Below are 18,806 nucleotides of genomic sequence, written 5' to 3' on the forward strand. Positions count from 1 at the left end.
TTTTTTTTAGCATTTTGCGTCGAACTACTGAAGCTTCAGTCATTCAAATTTCACTTTTTATTTCACGTTCTTTCTGATAAAAATTAATAATAAAATTAAATGAAAAACTCCAAAATTAAATAATATCAAGTCTGAGTCTGACAATAAGTTGTTATGGTCCAGTGGTACCAGTTTTGGGGTTAACGAAGGATTTAGAGAGCTCTTTTCTCTCTTTCTTTTCTACGGAGAGTTTGGAGTTTTTTCCACTCTCAATCGGAATCGATGCATCGTGAATTCGTATCCTTCTTGCTCAGTATTGAAGCTACGAAATCAGACGAAATGACGGATTTTCGGTCTTCAAGATAGAGATCTAAATTTCCTCGTGCCATTTTAATTATTTATTTCATCAAATACATGTATTAATTTCATGAACGTTTCGTTCGCGAAGTAATTCATTCAAGGAACCCCACTCAAAGATCTCGCATAATTGACTGATAAATATTTAACGCAAACCTCATAAATTATGGACTCTTCGGACTCGAGTGGACTTTTCCCGCTCTCTCAATTTTTCAACGCAATACGCGGATTTAATCCGGCTCTTCAATGAATCTATCTCGATTCTCCACTGAGTGAGTTTCTCCTCGTTCTTCCTCTAAAATAAATTTAACGTTACGAGAACAGATGACTCCTTGTAAGTTGCGAGCAACATGTCCGTGCATCTATGTCTCATTTTACTTATTTTTACTTATTTTTCACTAGACTTATTCTATTTTATTACAACGCTGCTGTAGTATACTAGATCTTCTTACTATATTAATTTTCGCAGAAGATCCATTTAATACGTATAATACGTTCGATTCAACGAGAATTTATTTGCAGATTGTATTTACATTGTATTTTATAATAATATCGAGAAATATCATTAATCCTTGTTCGTCCTGCTACATTCGCTCGAGGCAATAAGCGAGTGATATCTAAGAGTGGGATTAGCGTAATTCTCAGACATGATGATTTAATTTATTCACTGCCAGTGAAAAGATTTGGAAGATTATTGTATTTCTTTCGTTATATCAGTGTTTTACCTTTCTTTTTTTTTAATAATTTGACATCAAACAAATTTGACAAATTAAATTGGAAAAAACGAGAAGCGATTGATGGTTAGAAAGATCTAAAACATCTAAATCACCATCAAGAAAACCATAGATTCGCGAAATTAAAAAATTAAAAAAAAAAAAAAAAAAAGAGGAAACTTAATAAGACCTCGTACCATCCTCATGCCTTAAACAACGCATTAAACCAATTAAGCGGAAGAAAACGACCCCTCCCTGTCTCGGTGTGTCCCCCGTTGTAAATGGCAATGTCGTCGGAATTATCCGATAGACGATTAAAGCGACGAACGAAGGGAACGCAGCATCGGTTGATTTCCTCAATTGGTAAACAATGTGTCGAACGAGAAAAGGAGCCGGTTTTCTTCGTGACGGGATGGAAAGAGTTGGGCGTTACGTTCAGGTCGTGAATTCCCCATTGTGTCGTCGGCATTCCCTTACTCCAATTTGCCCGCGTTTCTTTTAATAGCCGTCGTCGTCGTTAGTCCTTTGCTTCCTCCATCGTTTGGCTTCTCGCATAAAGACACACACATATTCTCTCTCTCTCTTTTTCTCTAAGCTACGTCGAGCTGCATTGCCGGTCGTCGAACTTCTTCTCGTCCGTGACTCATCCGGCGCCTTCTCGTTATTGAAAGAATATTATGCATTTCGCGTTAATGAGAACGATACACACCAGCAGCCGCGGAACACCCGTTGGATCGCATGTGCCGACACCTGCGATTAATCGCTCCGGATTGCGCGGTCTCGTGTGAACCGAGTCGAATCGCGTTCGCGGCCGTGGATCCTTTCCTTTTTCTACTTTTGGGATCGCGAGAACTGGAGAGGGTTGTTTCGAGTGTATTCTTAACGTTACAATTGAGTGATTTTTGGACGATGTGATTTACTTAATACGGGTTTCATTATTCATTCGTAGAAGAGTTATAAGGATTAACCGTTTTACGTTACGTTTCCAATTACTGTACTGAATCTTGCATAAATAATTGGTCGCTTAGCGCAATTCCATGTAAAGATTGAAATTAATATATATATTAATAAATAAGTTGAAAATAAATAATAAAATATTAATATTGCGCAGTAAGTAAAATTTCTCCAACATTTCTTATTTCTTTCTTCTCTGCAATGTTGTTGCACATCCCTATAAATTTCATTCGTATTTCGTTTGGTAATATTTATTTCACATTATTACTTCTTCTACATATGTTATTCCTGCACACTAAATTTACGACAAGCAACAGCAATAACAGTAATAACAGCATTCTGTTCTCCGTAAGCGCCATCTTCGACAATACGATCTCCGTTTCCGGTTTCGATTCGATTTCCCCCGCGCATTTCCGCGGTTCTTTTATGCAAAAATGTTTCACGTTGAAATATTAATACCCAGCATCCTGTCCGCGGCACGTGTTACTCTCGTAAATCACCAATGAAAATTTATGTGGAGTAAAGTGCGCTTGTTACGCATCGGCTCTGACACACTCCATTTTTCCCTCCCCCTACCCTCCTGCTTTTTCTCGTACTTTTTATTTGCATTATCGCGGCCAACACGTTATTATTCCTCGAACGTCGTCAACGACAATGCGCATCCGTTTTCGAGACGCGATCGTTCGCATCAGCGAGTGTCCTGCCCGCTTCGTTCACTTCGATCCGCAATTTTTGCGCTCGCGTCTCGTGTTTTTCACCGTGATTGACAATTCTCAGCAACTTTTCTTTTTTTTTTTTGCTTGCGTCAGCGTAATATCACGCACGATCAAGAGCAAACGAGCAAAAGTGATACGGCTGACCGTTCACTTTGTTTTGATCTTGTTCGTTCGGATCGAAGTTAAATTGAATTTCAAAAATTAAGTTTCCGTGAGAGAAGTTGGAGTGTTTCTAAATGTTAACATTTTTAGAATAATTATTATTTTATGATAATTATTGAAAATGAAGGTTCTGCGAGAAGAGTTTTTAAAATAATTCATTCAATGGCTTGATTCCGCGATGTTAGAATTCTATACTGTTACTGAAAATAATTAAAATTCATCGTCGTGAATCATGATTGATAGCATGTACCGAAGGACTAAACTTAGAGAACTAATTTAAATAGACATGATATTACTAATTAAATTAGATTGTATGAAATTATAGACATCTGTATTAATGTATTGCGGAGTGTATCTTTCATAATCAGTTCAATAGAAAATCCAGGTCAAGATCCACAGTCCATGCAAATATCTAGTGGAATCACTGTTACTTGATGAATTATGTACGAATCGAACATATGGAAAATTACTATTGAAATGCAATATAATAGTAATATGATGCAATGTAAAATATTAATTAATAATTAATATTAACATAATACAATAGTAACTCGGTTTATATTGTTATATAACGATGTGTTCTATATTCATCCGTAAACCATCAATTTGCTTCTGTCATATAAAAATAAGCGAGAGATTGTGGCCATCGTTAAGGGTCAGAGCCACGCTTCACCTTCATCCTCGAAATGTTCTTTAATTCATGCCGAGAGCGTGAATGAATCAAACGACGACGTGGCACATTCACGAAGAGTCTATGAAACAGGAAGCCACAGGAAAACCACCATGGCCACGGTTCTTTGTCCCTTGAAATTATCATTCGTGAAGTGTCGTAGTCGACGAACGTAGCCTCGTCCTTTTTCGACATTTCTTCCTCGTACCATATCCTCTATCTTCTACCAACTAGACGAATTCTTCGCCCGGGGGTGTTTGTACGCCTTCTTGGTCGAAGCTGCCTCGGCGAAGGTCGTCGGTTTCTTTTCTGATCTCTTCCGAGGCGTTCTCCAGGCCTCTCATTAGCGCGAGACGAGTTGCGTTTGAGAATCGTAGGCGCTGAAAACAATTTTCCCCTCTAAGAGTGTTTGTTGCTCGTTTGTAACTGTTTGTTGCACTGTTTGAAAACTCGTCTTGTTCCCTCGTAGACGAAATCGCGAACGTTTCGTGTTTTTGCAAGAGCGAGAAGATGCGAGTGGAAGGGGATGTATGTATGATCTTGAGATTATACGAAGTTGGAATGTTAATTCTGATAACATTTGCTGTAACTAGACTGCTGTTTCTATGGAAATTCATATTTTGGAAGATAGAGAAAGCAGAACCTCTGTGCAAAGTTGCGCTTTCAAATTTCTTGTAAATGCAATGAATTGCTAATATCGAGCATAATTTTCACCTTACGATTAAACATGTAACGATGAAACGATAATCGTTGGACAGTAATAATTAAACAGTGGCAGAAATTTAATAAATATGAATATTCGAAAGATAGAAATGATAAATAATTAAATTAATGTCTAAATGGTTGAACAGTAATAATTAAACAATAAATTGAAATTTAATACAAACATTTAAAAAACACAGAAAGATAAATAATTAAATTAATATATAAATGGTTGAAGAAATTATATGCACGCTATAATAAAAATATTTACAGGAATAAAGAATTAACAAAGTCAAATCAATTTCCAGATTCGTAATTGTCAAATATAAATATTGGAAAATTGATTTTGGTAGAAATTATTCGATGTATTAAAATACAGAGTCTCCAAATTAAGAAAGTTATTACTTAATTCTAAAGAAATGGGGCATCGTTCGAAACAAAATAAGTTAACTCGACTTTCTCGACTGATAGGCTAAATTTAAGAGAAATAGTGATGAATATAGCACTGAGTATATATTTTCAAATATATTTCCCCAATTAAAAATAGAGAAGTTTTATTGTCGATAGCGTTGAAAGAATTTTGTTTTAGGAAGACTGAAATAGTAGTATGATTGCAAGACTGTTATGACCATTAGTAACACTTGTTAACTCGATTGATAGGTTAAATTAAATTATTTTCATAAGCGTAAGATCATGAGATAACTTCGTACATTGAATATACTTTTCCAATTAGAACTAGAGCAATTTAACAACTCATCACGCTTGATAGTAGAAGAATTTTGTTTGAGGAAGAGTGAGATGTCAAATAGCATGATTATAAGTGTATTACGATGATTAGCAACACTTGTATATACTATGGTTAAAACGAATTAGCGTGAGAATGAAAATAGTCGCGAATTGATACTCATCGCGAATGATACAAGTTTTACTTATCATAATTATCATTATTTATCATATATAACCACATTTGGTGCTATCTACTTTATAGCTTATCGTTTTATCGTTCGTTACTTTTTCATCAATTACTTTTCTAATTACTACACTTAAATAGTCGACAGGTTTTAATTAAAAATGATTTTAAATGATATACATGGCTTGGTTTGGCTTGGCTTGGCTTCTTAGTGTTTAATAACTAGATATGTGAACACTATCTTTCTTAAAAGAACAAAAAGCAATTACCTCTATTTATATTCAATAAACTAGTTATTGATGAGTTGACGTTCAACCTTGAATAGATCTGGCTACAAATAACTGCTAATTGTGATAATAATTAGCTGAATTGTAATAGATCTTCACAGTATATCAATAGACCTTGACTATTTTTTATCCGTACATTTCGTTTATTCAACAAAATTTTTTGATTTTTGAATTTTTTGAACAGGATTTAAAATTCTTTTTAAATTATTTCTTAATTATTTGACTGTGCTAAATAATTATCTACAATATTCTTTAGATAAAATAACAAAGACAAATTTTCCGAAATCAACAAAATTTAAGATTCTTTCCAATATATTCAGAAGAATAATATGTCGAAGTGAACAAGAGTCACTTAAAGCAAAGAAATGATGCAGTTGAGTAAATAAGAAAGCGAAATACAGAACGTTAGAGTTCACAGTGGGAGGATTACTTCCTGGCAATTTTGAACAAAGAACAAATTTTATCTCGCCTGTGAAATCCTCGTCCTCGAACCGCTCAATGATTTCTTTATTTCTCGCAACATGGCGCTCGATATCCAACCAATAAGAAGATGATGATTGCTCAATTACAGTATTATCCGATTTAATCTTCATTAATCCCTGGTGGAATCTTTTAATCGTATATTATATTATTCACTCCACGTGACCTCGGCTTTTATCTATCACTCGCGACGTCATCGAACAACTCTCGCTTTGTTTTGTCTTCGTATTTGAGTTTTATCGTTATCAGGAGCGTGGATCGTCCGCGTGGTCGTCGTCCTTGGCCACGAGGCGACGCGATGCCTCGAAGAACGTCGAGATCGATCGTTCAGATGCTGCATTGTCGACGAAACGCCTCCACGCTCATATCATTGTCCCTAAACAATAATCGTTCGATCGTATCGAGCTGTTTTGCCGCTCTGGTTTTCGAAAATTACCCACTCACGATAAGAAACGATACAAGTGGAATTAAATCTCAAGCTTCTTGAAGTGTTTAAAATGCGATTTTATTCAAAATATCTCTCGAAATGTCTAGATATGATTGAACTCAACTGGAAGTTAATTTCTTTTTAGGTGGATGTCTTGTAAAATTAAGATATTCAGATTTTTAGAGAATTGAAACATTTTCTGAAAAGTCCCGCTGTTTGAAAAGGAGAGACAAGAAATAGTTTCAAGATAAGTGATACATACGTCCTAGAAAATAGATATTAGAAAATATTAGGAAAAAATATAAGAAGATTATAGAAAGCTTAACAAATTACTAAAAGTATTGAAAGCAGTCAAAAAATCTTTATACTCAATTATTACTCCTAGTTAATATTGTTAAACATGCATCTCTGCAAGTAAAGAAATATATAAAGTTAGAATTGTTAGTTTAGCAGAGAACTTGCATTATTTAAATTTCAAGTGCGATGTTATGTATGCATGTACATCTTGTCCCATTGTACTTGCAAAATACAGCTACATCGTTTTTCGAAAAAAGGAAAAAGTCAAAATTTGACTTGTTCCTTCGTTCATCAGAGGTAGATACTCGCGATATAGTAATTCCCGTTGCAATTGTCCAAGAAATTTATCGCGACATTGTAGAATATCTTATCGACTCTGTGTGTCCCGCTTATCAGCAATGTCGATTGCTATCTTTCATCCAACGATTGATCGAAGGATTTGGTTTATCGTTCACAGACTGACGGAGCCGACGGGGAACATTCACGACGGTATCGGGAACTACACTGCGGATGTGAAGTGTTCCTGGCTGATCGAGAGCACGCCGAACACGACCATACGACTGCACGTGGAACAATTCGCGACGGAATGCGGCTGGGATCACATGTACATCTACGACGGTGACAGCGTCGAGGCGCCGTTGCTCGCCGTGTTCTCCGGATTGATGCACAAAGATGGTTACCACATACGCCGCGTTCCGGAAGTGATCGCGCGCTCCGGAAGCGCGTTGCTTCACTTCTACTCGGATGTCGCGTACAACATGAGCGGCTTCAACATTAGTTACAAGATCAACGCCTGCCCCAGCAGGTGTGCAACTTTTTATTATTAAACCTTCTCGTATCTTATCTCTTCCCCCTTTTAATCCTAATATTGATAATATCCTTATCCCTTGATTTCTTTTTTTTTTTTTTACTAAATTTTATTTACTTAATAACTTTATAACTTATTATTTACTTATAACTTGTGACTTATTATATTATATTATTACTTATTATTTACTTGGCATTTCTTGTGACAATTTTCTTTATCTTTCCTGCGATCTTCTCGCACGGTAGATTATTATTCTTTTCTGAAGAATTTGCTCGAGGGTTTTTTTTTTTCTTGCAAGGGTTTCCTTCTTTATTTTCTACACTTTTATTTTCTTTCTGAATAGATTTCTTCAGGGAATTTCGTGGGGATCGTATTTTAGAATTCTGAAATATTTGGAGAGACTGTGAACAGATGTATTTTTAGGGATAAATCTTTAGAAGAGTATTTTTAAATTGATTTAAAAAATATGCTTTTGATTCATTAAAATCTAAATGCGGTTACGGTTTCACGAGTCAATCTGTTTTTACCTGCTCTTGTTATACGTTATATATGTACGTATACATGTACATCTTCTTTTAGCATTTGGAATTGAACTTTGACATATAACATAATAATTCTCCCAAAGTTCAAATCTCATGGTATCTTAGTAGCATTACCAATTCATAAAAATAGAAAAAGATATAAAATTTTCTAGCGTTATGACTAAAATTGCAATCATATTAATATTACATGTAATATTCATGAGCATATAATATATGACACTGTATGATCATTAAGTCATATAATATTTCATTAATCAATATTAAAATCATTATTGCTAAATATTATACGTAAAATATTTAAATATATATAATCTTAATAATATAATAATATAATATTTAAATAATAATTATTTTTTAAATTGTGTTGTATCCTGAATGTTCTTTAATTCTCCAAATATTTCTACACCGTGAAGAGGTCACAAATATTTTCCCATGTTCTCATCATTGACCATTTCCTTTCCAATATTTGCTCAGGCCTGGTCAGGCAAATGTTTATTTTATTCTCATGTACAAATATGATAAGAGCGTGTTTATTTTGGCGATTAGGATCGACATGCGGTGGCTTGGTTCCTTTAAAAATTTGCACAGCCTACTTTTCCTCTTCTATATGTATATATATATATATATATATTTTTTTTTTTTTTTTTTTTTTCGGTGTTCGTAGGTATTCTCACATCGACTGTTCCGGTCACGGGGTTTGCATCGATGGTGTGTGCACGTGCGATGCCACATGGACCGGTGAAGCATGCGAGGTTCAAGTTTGCCCGAACAATTGTTCCCATAGTCACGAGCAGGGCGAGTGTAACCGCGAAAGTCATCACTGTGACTGTAGACACGGTTACAAAGGTGAGATTATCGATTAGAGACATTTGTTTGAACATACTGAAGAAATGAAAAGATATTCATCTCTCCTAATAGATCAGCTCTGTATTATTCTATCTACAAAATTAAAATTAAATTAAAAACAATTCTGATTTCATCTCTCCTACTAGTTCTCTATTTAAATTATTCTATCTTAATTATTCTAATTAAGGAACAACCTTATATATGGTTCAGGTTCCGACTGCAGCCAAAGAAGCGACCGTGGATTCTGGGAGAGCGTGTCCTACACAGACTTCTCACCAGAAGGTTCGGCTAGTCATTGCTCTATCGTTTGGAAGGATTCTCTGTACGTAGTCGGTGGCGAGAGCTTTCACCACGCCAAAATGATCTACGTTTATGATTTCAATGGAAACGTTTGGGAGACCCCTCACGTGGAGGGCAAGGTTCCTCTGCCGCGATACGCTCACTCCTGTGTACTCTTCGGTGACAAGATATTCATGTACGGTGGTGTACTGCCTAATTCTACGGTGACCAACGAGATCTGGGCGTTCGACGTGTCGGCGAAAGTCTGGGAGAACGTAACTGTGCACGACAATTTCCACAACAACAAAACGATACGCGGTGGTCCTTTAAAGGTTGTCTACTTTTTTCTTCATGATCTCGTTATTTTATTTTGCAATATTTAATGATGGTTTCACATTTATGGCTTCACAATAGCTTTACATTTCTATTGGAGTGATATGTAGAATTGGAATGTTGAATTACCTATTGTAATAGAATTTGTATTGAAGCTGCTTTTATTTTATTTAAATGAAGATTTTTTGTCAGAATTCTATTAGCCACTGCGCCGTACCAGTTTTTGTTTTGTCTGTTCATGTTGTTTATATATTTTTTAAAACTGTTTTTATACAATTTCTGTAATGTTTGATTAAATTCATTGATCTGTCTATTATTTTTCATTCATTTAACTTTTGTCTCTATACAACATATAATGTTTCATTTTTCCTTTACAAGAGGAAGAATATAATTTATTTATAAATAATATCTGAAATTTTTCAGTATGTTTTAAAGATTAAAATTGAAAATTAAAAACTAATTTACATTATTCAACATAAACTCATTATTGAGATATAGCTTGGCATAAAGGTGTTAGATGCTTTCCCAATATTTATCCATCCAAGTTACTTGAAATATTTTTATTTCATGCCTTATTTCACACAGGTAGCTGGACATTCTGCTACCCTTGTGCAAAGCCACGGAAGGAAAGAAAAGATGGTGGTAATATTTGGCTATTCACCTCAGTATGGCTATTTGAATGAAGTTCAAGAATATTATTTGGGTACTCGTGAATGGCAAATTGTGGAGACAGTTGGATTCCCTGTGAAAGGTGGTTACGGTCATACGTCTGCTTATGATCCATTGACGAATCTCATCTACGTGTACGGTGGATACGTGTCAGAGTCACAGAGCACGCAGGTGTTAACTAGACGACTGTACTCTTATCATCCTAATAATCGTGAATGGAGATTGCTCACATCAGCACCATCGGCTCGTTTCTTTCACACGGCTGTATTCATTTCTGGTGGGTTGATGATCGTTTTTGGTGGTAACATGCACAATGATACACAACATTCGGATGGAACGAGGTGTTATTCAGCGGATACGATAGGATATGATGTCACGTGTGACTCATGGCATCAGTTTCCTATGCCAAAAGAAATGACTGATCTACCTAGATATGGACATAGTGCAACCGTGTTCGAGAAATCCATGTATATCTATGGGGGATTTGATGGACAGATGTTATCTGACATGTCAAGGTAGAATTTTTTTAGTTTTGTTAACGAGTATTCATGAGTAATTTCATTTACTTTTTCTCTATATTTTTTTTTTATCTGTATCTATATATTTCACCTTTGCATTATAATATCAAGTTTGCGATAGAAATTATGAACATGAAATGAATTTTAACTATAATTTTTCAACAAAAATAGAATAACAGTATATTCCATATTCAAGAAATCGAATTGTTTGCTATTTGAAATAGATGTGAAACATATTGATTTTGAAAAATTGAACCTTTTTATTTTTAGTTCATTTTTGCTTTCAATATTTCATATAATATCTCAATGTACGTATATAACAATTAGTGAATAGCTAATCTTTATAAGTAGCTACTAAAAAAATCAAGGCAAGAGATTAATATCCTGTTTATTTTAACTTCAGTTATTAATTCGTATGATCATTAGGTACACACCAGGGAACTGCGAGCACTTGATGAATCAGAATCAGTGTTTGAATGCAAGAACAGGTGTGAAGTGCGTATGGGATAAGAGGGAGAATCGGTGTATACAGATCACCAAGATACCCCGGCACGTGCTTCTTAACGACGATATGCACGATGGAATTTACATGAGATGCCTGGACGACACGCCGCCCCGCGGGATGACATCTCACAAAGAGTTATGTAAATTGCTCACGGACTGTGTGGCATGCGTGCAGACGTCGTATAATTGCGTGTGGTGCGGCAAGAGTTGCTCGTACGAGATTTGCCGAGACAATGCCAACGCGCCCCCGACCAAGGCGATCACCGATTTGGAACAGTGCGACCCTCACACCGGTATCGAGTGTTTACAGTTATTTACGTGCCACGCGTGCTCCAGTAATCCGCACTGCATTTGGTCCTGGTCGAATGGGCCTGATCGGTGTAAGCCATACTCGAAAGCGCGAGAAGTGAGTAAAAGTTATTGTGCATATAGAGTTAACTAAACTGAATAGTTATGGTGGTTTAAGTACGTTTAACTGTTCACTCGGCCAGTCTCATAATCTTATAAATAAAGTAGAGGGAATTATTAAATACTTATAGGTTTTTACATAAGTCAGTAAGTCTTCCTTAATCATTTTGTAATAAATAAAAGAGTCGATCCACACATTTGCTAAGCATCACAAAGCGTAAGAGACATAAGTCAATAAATCAATTTACGAATGTTTACAGCATGTGGCTCTTTTAAACGGGACTATTCAAGCACAAAGGCTGTCCATAGACTCTTGTCGCAGTCCATGCGTAGAATACACTTCTTGTAAGAATTGCACAGAGTCTGACTGCATTTGGTGTCAAAACGAGAAGAAGTGCGTAGACAAGAACGCATATCCTGCGAGTTTCCCTTACGGACAATGTCGCGAATGGACTACGGTTGACGCGAAATGTCGGCCCACGGAAACAGGAAAAGAATGGTGCACGTTTTATTCTTCTTGCGCGGCATGTCGCTCCGATCCCGGGTGTGGATGGTGCGACGATGGTTCAGGGACAGGAAAGGGTCTGTGTCTGCCAGGTGGAGCTCGTGGTCCAAGCAGTAAGAGCTTAGATACGTGTCCGTTTGAACGATGGTACTTTACGAAATGTCCTAGTAAGTAAATCAAGTAAGAATTTACTGATCATCATGTAGGATATCCAAAAATAATTTTCCTTGAATTACATTGATTTCAGCCTGCCAATGTAACGGGCACAGCAAATGTCTCTCGAATAGTAGCATGTGTATTCAGCCGTGTGGAAATTTAACATATGGACCTCACTGCGATAAATGCATTCCCGGTTATTACGGGAATCCACTAAATGGAGCCACTTGCCAACGTAAATTCATCGTTCCTCCATGTAATATCGTTAATTTGTCGATATTGAGCGGATCCTTAAATTTTATTTTCCCATTGCAGCCTGCTTTTGTAATAATCAAGGCACACACTGTACGAGTGAGACGGGTAAATGTTTCTGCACAACGAAAGGCATTATCGGGGATCATTGTGAACGATGCGATGTGTCTAGCCTTTATCATGGAGATCCTACCAATAAAGGATCGTGTTTTTGTAAGTTTTTTCGAAACAAATCTTTCTTAGCAATAAAATTAAAAAAAAGAAATTAGATTTAAATCTGAAATTCTTTTACAGACGATTTGGCCATCGACTTTCAATTTACATTTAATTTAAGTAAAAAAGAGGACCGCCAGTATAGAGCCATCAATTTCAAGAATTCCCCGCCAAAACCCGATATTGACGCGGAATTCTCCATTACGTGTTCCGTGTTGGCTAAAATGAACATCACTGTGAAGAGAGGCGCCGCGCCTGAACAGCCGCTGATTCTTGGCGCGAATTGCACGACCAGCATGTACAAGCACCGGTTTGTCAAAGACGGTTACGGTTTCGGTAGCGAGAACAATAACACATTGACCACATTCTACGTTTACGTATATGACTTCCAGCCACCGGTGTGGATTCAAATTTCCTTTTCACAATATTCCAAACTCAATCTGCAACAGTTCTTCATAACATTTTGCACGTGAGTATTTGAAACTTCGCGTCAGTCTTAGTGAAACGTGTCAGTGTTGCGTGTAGGAATTCGTAACGACGAAGATCGGGAACATTGTGATTTTGTTCATCATTTTTTTTTCAAAATTTCCCACGCTTTTGTCCTAAGCCTCAGGCAGTATTTACTTGTAAACTAGAGATTACATGCCTAGGTGCTTCCTCGCTCTCCTGTTGGTGGCTGCTGTTCTTTGGAAGATTAAGCAAAAATATGATATGTACAGAAGAAGACAGAGATTATTCGTAGAAATGGAGCAAATGGCCAGTAGAGCGTTTAGCCAAGTTTTGGTTGAGATTGAAAGGCGAGACGTCGATAATTCAGACTCGGAAAGGAGTGAGTCCGAGTTAATTAATTGCCGCAAAAAGAAAAAGGTTAGTATTCAATTATTTATATTTATAAAACAATATAACAATATATAATGTAGTTTGTGCAATGTATTTACATCATTGTTGTATATTATACATGTACATTATAATATGTACCACTATACATAATACAGAATGCTTCATGTTTAAATGAAAATTTAACAATTTCTACTATTGAAAATAAGAAAAAGAAGAAAGAAATGTAAAAAATGTCGATGATCTTGGAATACAATGTAAGACGTACGTCTTGAAATTGTGTAAACTTTTTCTTTAACAGTAGTAGAAATAATTTGGATGTTGTATCATTATGTAAATACATACGTAATTATATGTTGTTATATAGAATACGTGGGAAATACGTAATCGATTCTAGGAATCAAAATTACTGAAAAAAGATTTAGTTTTCAAGTCACGAACAATTTTATTCCATTCATGTTTCTTATTTAAATTAAAAGAACCAACAAATTGAGACAAATTACATAAATCGTTAACAAAGTTTCAGTTATTCTCAGAATCATGTTTATAAATGAATATGTATGTGATGTAAAATTAAAATATGTGATATTTATATTATATATATATATATATTATGATATTTATATCACATGTATAATACATAAAATAAAACATAAGAAAACGCTGTCTCCACCGATATTTAAAAAGAAAAACCAGTAAGAATAATGTTGGCGCGATTGTACGATTCAAATAACGGCGCCATTGGCGCCGTCGGTTTCGATACTCTCGATCCGATGACGTCGCTTGCGATTCTCGTTCGCCCGGCTCAAATTTGTCGCGGAGTCGGTGGGGACAGACGTGTCGGTCGCGGTGTCGCGAGTTTCATCGATAATTAACAGAAATTTACAGCGAAAGTGCGTATTACCTGAGTGTTATCCAGTTTTGTTGGTGTAACGTTTGCAGGATGCCCCTAGTCCGATCGCATTGGAGCCCTGTTGCGGTAACAGAGCAGCGGTCTTGTCGTTGCTAGTCAGACTGCCTACTGGTGGTGAACCTTACACGCCAGCTGGACAGAGCGCCGGTTTAGCCGTGGCGTCTGCGTTAGTTACGCTGGGTAGCCCGCGGAGGCCCTCTCAGGAATTGACGACGAAGGAGCCGACGAAAACGCGAAAGTCTGCCAGCCAACACCCAGATTCCACTTGCATTTAGCGATAAGGGCGTGAAACTAGAGAGACACCATTGGACACGTAAAATCGCGGGTGACTATACAATGAGCCTTAGACATGTTTCTGTGATCTTGCCTTAGCGAACTGTGGGCAGGACTGTTCAAACTCTTCGAACTCTGATCGAGTGAAGTGTGTAATCATTCGTTAATTATTATTATTAACTTCCCCCCCCCCCCTGTCTTTTTTTTAAACACTTTCGTTTCTCGTCCTCGCTCGTTCCGCGACGAATCTTCGTTTCGTTCCGTACGATACCGATCGGTGAAAACGAATTTCGACCTCCCGTGGATAATTCGTAATTCCCCGAGATGAAGAAAATCGCGTCATACTCAACTAAGCGGTCAGCTAAGCGGTTCGACCGGCCGGAGTCTTTCGTTCAGCCGATTCCGGTAAGTAAATTCAGTTCTACGGATCGTAAATCCAAACGCGCTTGGCTGACTTGAGACTCTTTTTTTATTCCTTTTTTCTTTTTCTAATACCTTTCTTTCGTCCTCGTCGTGACGAGGACGTGTACAGTGTTGTATATATATATAGATCTGTTGCGCGATTTGTTTCTCTTCGTTTTACTCAATGCGAGTTCATCAGTCGAATTCGTCTCGCGATCATCGAAGTGTCTTCGAAAAAAGGGCTATAAAAAGGAGAAAAAGAAAAAAAGAAACCGAATGTTGTTCTGTATCGGAGGATACTTTTTGGCGCGCAATGAAGTTCATAGTCAGTGCTGCCCTCTGTCTGCGACTAATTCGTGCGAGTAGTCGCCGAACTAAATTGGCGGGAAACATCGACGAACGAAATGACGCAATATACGGGGAAGTTCGATTTGCTAGATACAGTTTCGAATATGTAATTTTCGTTCTTCGTTTTCTTTTTTTTTTTTTTTTTCTTGTATAGTTGTGTAAATACGTGTGTATCTGTATATCCGAAAGTGAAGAACCATGACGCAGACGAACTGTACAGATGTAAAACTGGTTCGAAAGACGAAGAAAGGAAGCGAAAAGCGAGTGACAAGGAATATGTCGTTTCTTTTTTTTTTCGTTTATTCGTCTCTCTCTAGCAAGCGGTAAAGACTCAATTCTAAATCAACGGAAATGAATGGAAGCGAGTTTCGTTGATGTTTTGAAAGTCGCGCCAATTTCGTATCATGGTCTTCGTATTCGACGTGTCCGTTGTGCCAAAGTATTTTCATATTGGTTTGTTAAAAAGAAAAAAAAAAAAATCTTATCGACGAGTCAATCAGTCACAAAATCAATTATCAGAGATGTGGAAATCCATTCCTTTTGTTAGCTTGTCTCTGTTCATTTCCGTAGAGAAAGCATTCGTTATACGATCGAAAGATACGAAACCGGAAGCTGTTCGTCCTGCGTCGAAAATTTTTTCTTTTTTGCAAATACGACGACGTAATTCCGATCGTATAACGTTCGACGTAATTTTAACGAACTTAGAAAACAAGAAGAAGAAGAAGAAAAAGAAGAAGATGATGAAGAAGAAAAAGAAGAAGAAGGATGTGGACGTTGCAATAAATTATAAGAATCGCGATTATTCTTCGGTCGACGATAACGATTTTCGTTTCGCTGTAAAATGGCGGTGCTGGTTGTTTCACGTACCATGCCTACTCTTGAAAAAAAAAAGAACGTTTGAAACAAGCAAAGAATGAAAAAAGACAAACGAACGTATATGTTACGTGGCTGTGGTTTCGTTTTAATTATTATCGTTCTCTCATTTATACTATCGATATATACAAATTTCTTACGTGTTTATCTTTCTTTCTTTTTTTTTTTTTCTTTTGCGTGGCCAAGGAACGATAGCTGCTTCCGTTCTGAAATTTAGAATGATCTCACGTTCTTACTTCCTGTTCTGAATATGGAGGCAGCTCTTACTATCTCGTGTTCCATAAAATACATAAAGAAGAAACTGTTCTCCCACGTTGTTTCACGTGTCGCATAACAGTTTCTTACGACTTAAACCACCAGCACTTGCACAGAATACGAACAGAATATTCGCGTATAAGCGTCGTCTATTTTAATTTCTCTGCCGCAGCGATCGAGTTTTTTTTTTTAACGCGCGTGGGGGTTGATTTTACCACGCTGTTCTCGTGACAATTACGGGATCTTCTGTTCGCCGTGTGAAACGAGCATTAGACTCGAGAGGAAAATACTGATCATAGGATTGTTCGTTATTGAATTTTTAATGAATTATTAATGATGTTCGTTATTGAATTTGACAATTTTTTTATCTATGCAATCGAGAACAGCTTCCAATTCTTTAGATCCACTGTAGTTAAGCAGAGGACCCTGTAATTACTATCTCGTGTAAGACTCGAGGGAATAACACTATGAATGTCGTTCTAGCTTAAGTTTTAGTTGAATTTCGTTTCAAGGCGCCAAACGTTTTTAACTGATCCTCGTAGGACTCGACCTCGAGTAGAGTGTTCAAATACTGATTTTGAATTTATTTATACTGTATCAAGTTTATATATTTCTTACTACTGTATCAATATTAGTTATACGAAATTAATATTCTTCCTTTTTCTCTCCTTTCGAGAGAGAGAAATTTACGTCAGACGTAATGCGAGATTTGCAAAGACTTGAATTGTTTCTTCCATATTGCTCCTCCTCACCCGTATCGAACTATCAAGCTCCCGAAATTTGTTTTAGCTGAGATCTCGGTTGAAACTTTAGTCGAAGCCCTAGCTAAGGGTCTAGTTAGTTTTCTTTCGGTCAGTAAAGCTCAAACTCTAATCAGAATTTAATCTTAACCTAACTGAAATTTAATTTCAACCTAGCTTAACCGAAACACAATCTGAACTTAATCTAACTTAGTCAGAGTGAACCCTAACTTTATTTTTCTACAAACTCCCTAATGTATAATTTACTATTTTATGAATACGTCGTTCAAGTAACTTTTAAGTACTGACTTCCCAATCATAAGATTATAATACTTTTGGAACTCTACTCGTGGAGTGTCATGCTTAAAAAGTATGAGGAACAGTGAAAAATTGTTGGCGATCGAAAACGAAGTTTGGCTTGAGTTTTCACAAAGGGTACGAGTGAGGCAGGCGTTTCTTTTTAATTTTAAACTATTATACAACACAGAGGATCAAGTGCAATGCATTTCGTTTTACCATGTAATACTCATCGGATTTCTTTCATTCTCTCTATTGTACTCGAAGCCTTATATTGTGAGGGTGCAACCAGACACCAGCCGAATATACGCGATTTTTTTCAATTGTGACAAAGTTACCTAACACTCTCGAGAGTCACTTTTTATCCCGTTGGTAGACTGCGGATCTTTATGCATTTACGAGGAATTGAAAGATGCTGAGAATTTCCAGAATGTATGCAAATTAGAAAAATGGTAGCGGTTCACAAACTTTTGTGGGTCAAGACTTATCTTTACAGATAATAATTTCTTGCGATTTATTCTTTTGTAACGTACTATAATTAAAGGTGGAAGGCACTAAATAAAAAATATTGTGGTTCAACGTACACGTAGTCTCACTCTCAATGAATATATAATAATAATGAATACATAATGTATACAATAAATATATAATAACGAATATATTCGTATAATAACTCACTTTTGGAATTTTCTCAAAAATCAACTCGCGATCAGTGAGGGGATTCTCTGATCTAAAGTGAAGTGGTCGTTTTAATATTTGATAACTGAAACAAATCTCGATCTAGATCCCCCTTTCTTATTTACGTCTGCAAAGATGTAATTTTTTATAAACGTCCGCAGTCTACTTGGAAAAAAGGAAGGCAAGAATTATTTATTCTGTTTGGAGTCGTTGCGTCAGCTCTGGTTGCATTCGCGTAAACATACTGTATATTTTATTATCGTAAAGATAATTTAATTTTTTATACAATTGTTTTATTTTTGTTTATTTTCTTTTTTTCTCTCTTTTTTTTTTCTTTTTTAATTGTCAAACCGAACAAGAGGAGTGTTCCTCTCGCTCCGTACTTCTTACGGAATCGCAGACTTTTTTATTGTTTTTCGTGCGAGAATTTAGTTATACATAATAATGATTACAAGTATAAATAATATTGCGTTATACTTTTAAAGAAAATAGGAGTATATTGG

General features: G+C 36.3%; 1 protein-coding gene across 2 annotated transcripts in view; it reads left to right on the forward strand.

The window, feature by feature from the left end:
• The window catches only part of LOC122535694 (attractin), a 32,430-nt gene extending 13,839 nt beyond the window's left edge, over nt 1–18,591 (forward strand). The window contains exons 2-12 of one of the 2 annotated variants that reach the window (XM_043667437.1): nt 7,112–7,459; nt 8,669–8,850; nt 9,061–9,461; nt 10,048–10,646; nt 11,076–11,559; nt 11,822–12,233; nt 12,314–12,457; nt 12,538–12,687; nt 12,769–13,156; nt 13,323–13,554; nt 14,467–18,591. In XM_043667437.1, coding sequence (XP_043523372.1) covers nt 7,112–7,459; nt 8,669–8,850; nt 9,061–9,461; nt 10,048–10,646; nt 11,076–11,559; nt 11,822–12,233; nt 12,314–12,457; nt 12,538–12,687; nt 12,769–13,156; nt 13,323–13,554; nt 14,467–14,712 — 3,586 coding nt within the window. In that variant the 3' untranslated portion in view covers nt 14,713–18,591. The remainder of the gene's footprint in view (nt 1–7,111; nt 7,460–8,668; nt 8,851–9,060; nt 9,462–10,047; nt 10,647–11,075; nt 11,560–11,821; nt 12,234–12,313; nt 12,458–12,537; nt 12,688–12,768; nt 13,157–13,322; nt 13,555–14,466) is intronic. The other variant, XM_043667438.1, reaches the window with a different exon arrangement.
• Nucleotides 18,592–18,806: the final 215 nt, after the last annotated feature.

This window comes from Frieseomelitta varia, unplaced genomic scaffold (genome assembly GCF_011392965.1).
Source record: "Frieseomelitta varia isolate USP_RPSP 00005682 unplaced genomic scaffold, Fvar_1.2 scaffold_754, whole genome shotgun sequence".
Classification (NCBI taxonomy): domain Eukaryota; kingdom Metazoa; phylum Arthropoda; class Insecta; order Hymenoptera; family Apidae; genus Frieseomelitta; species Frieseomelitta varia.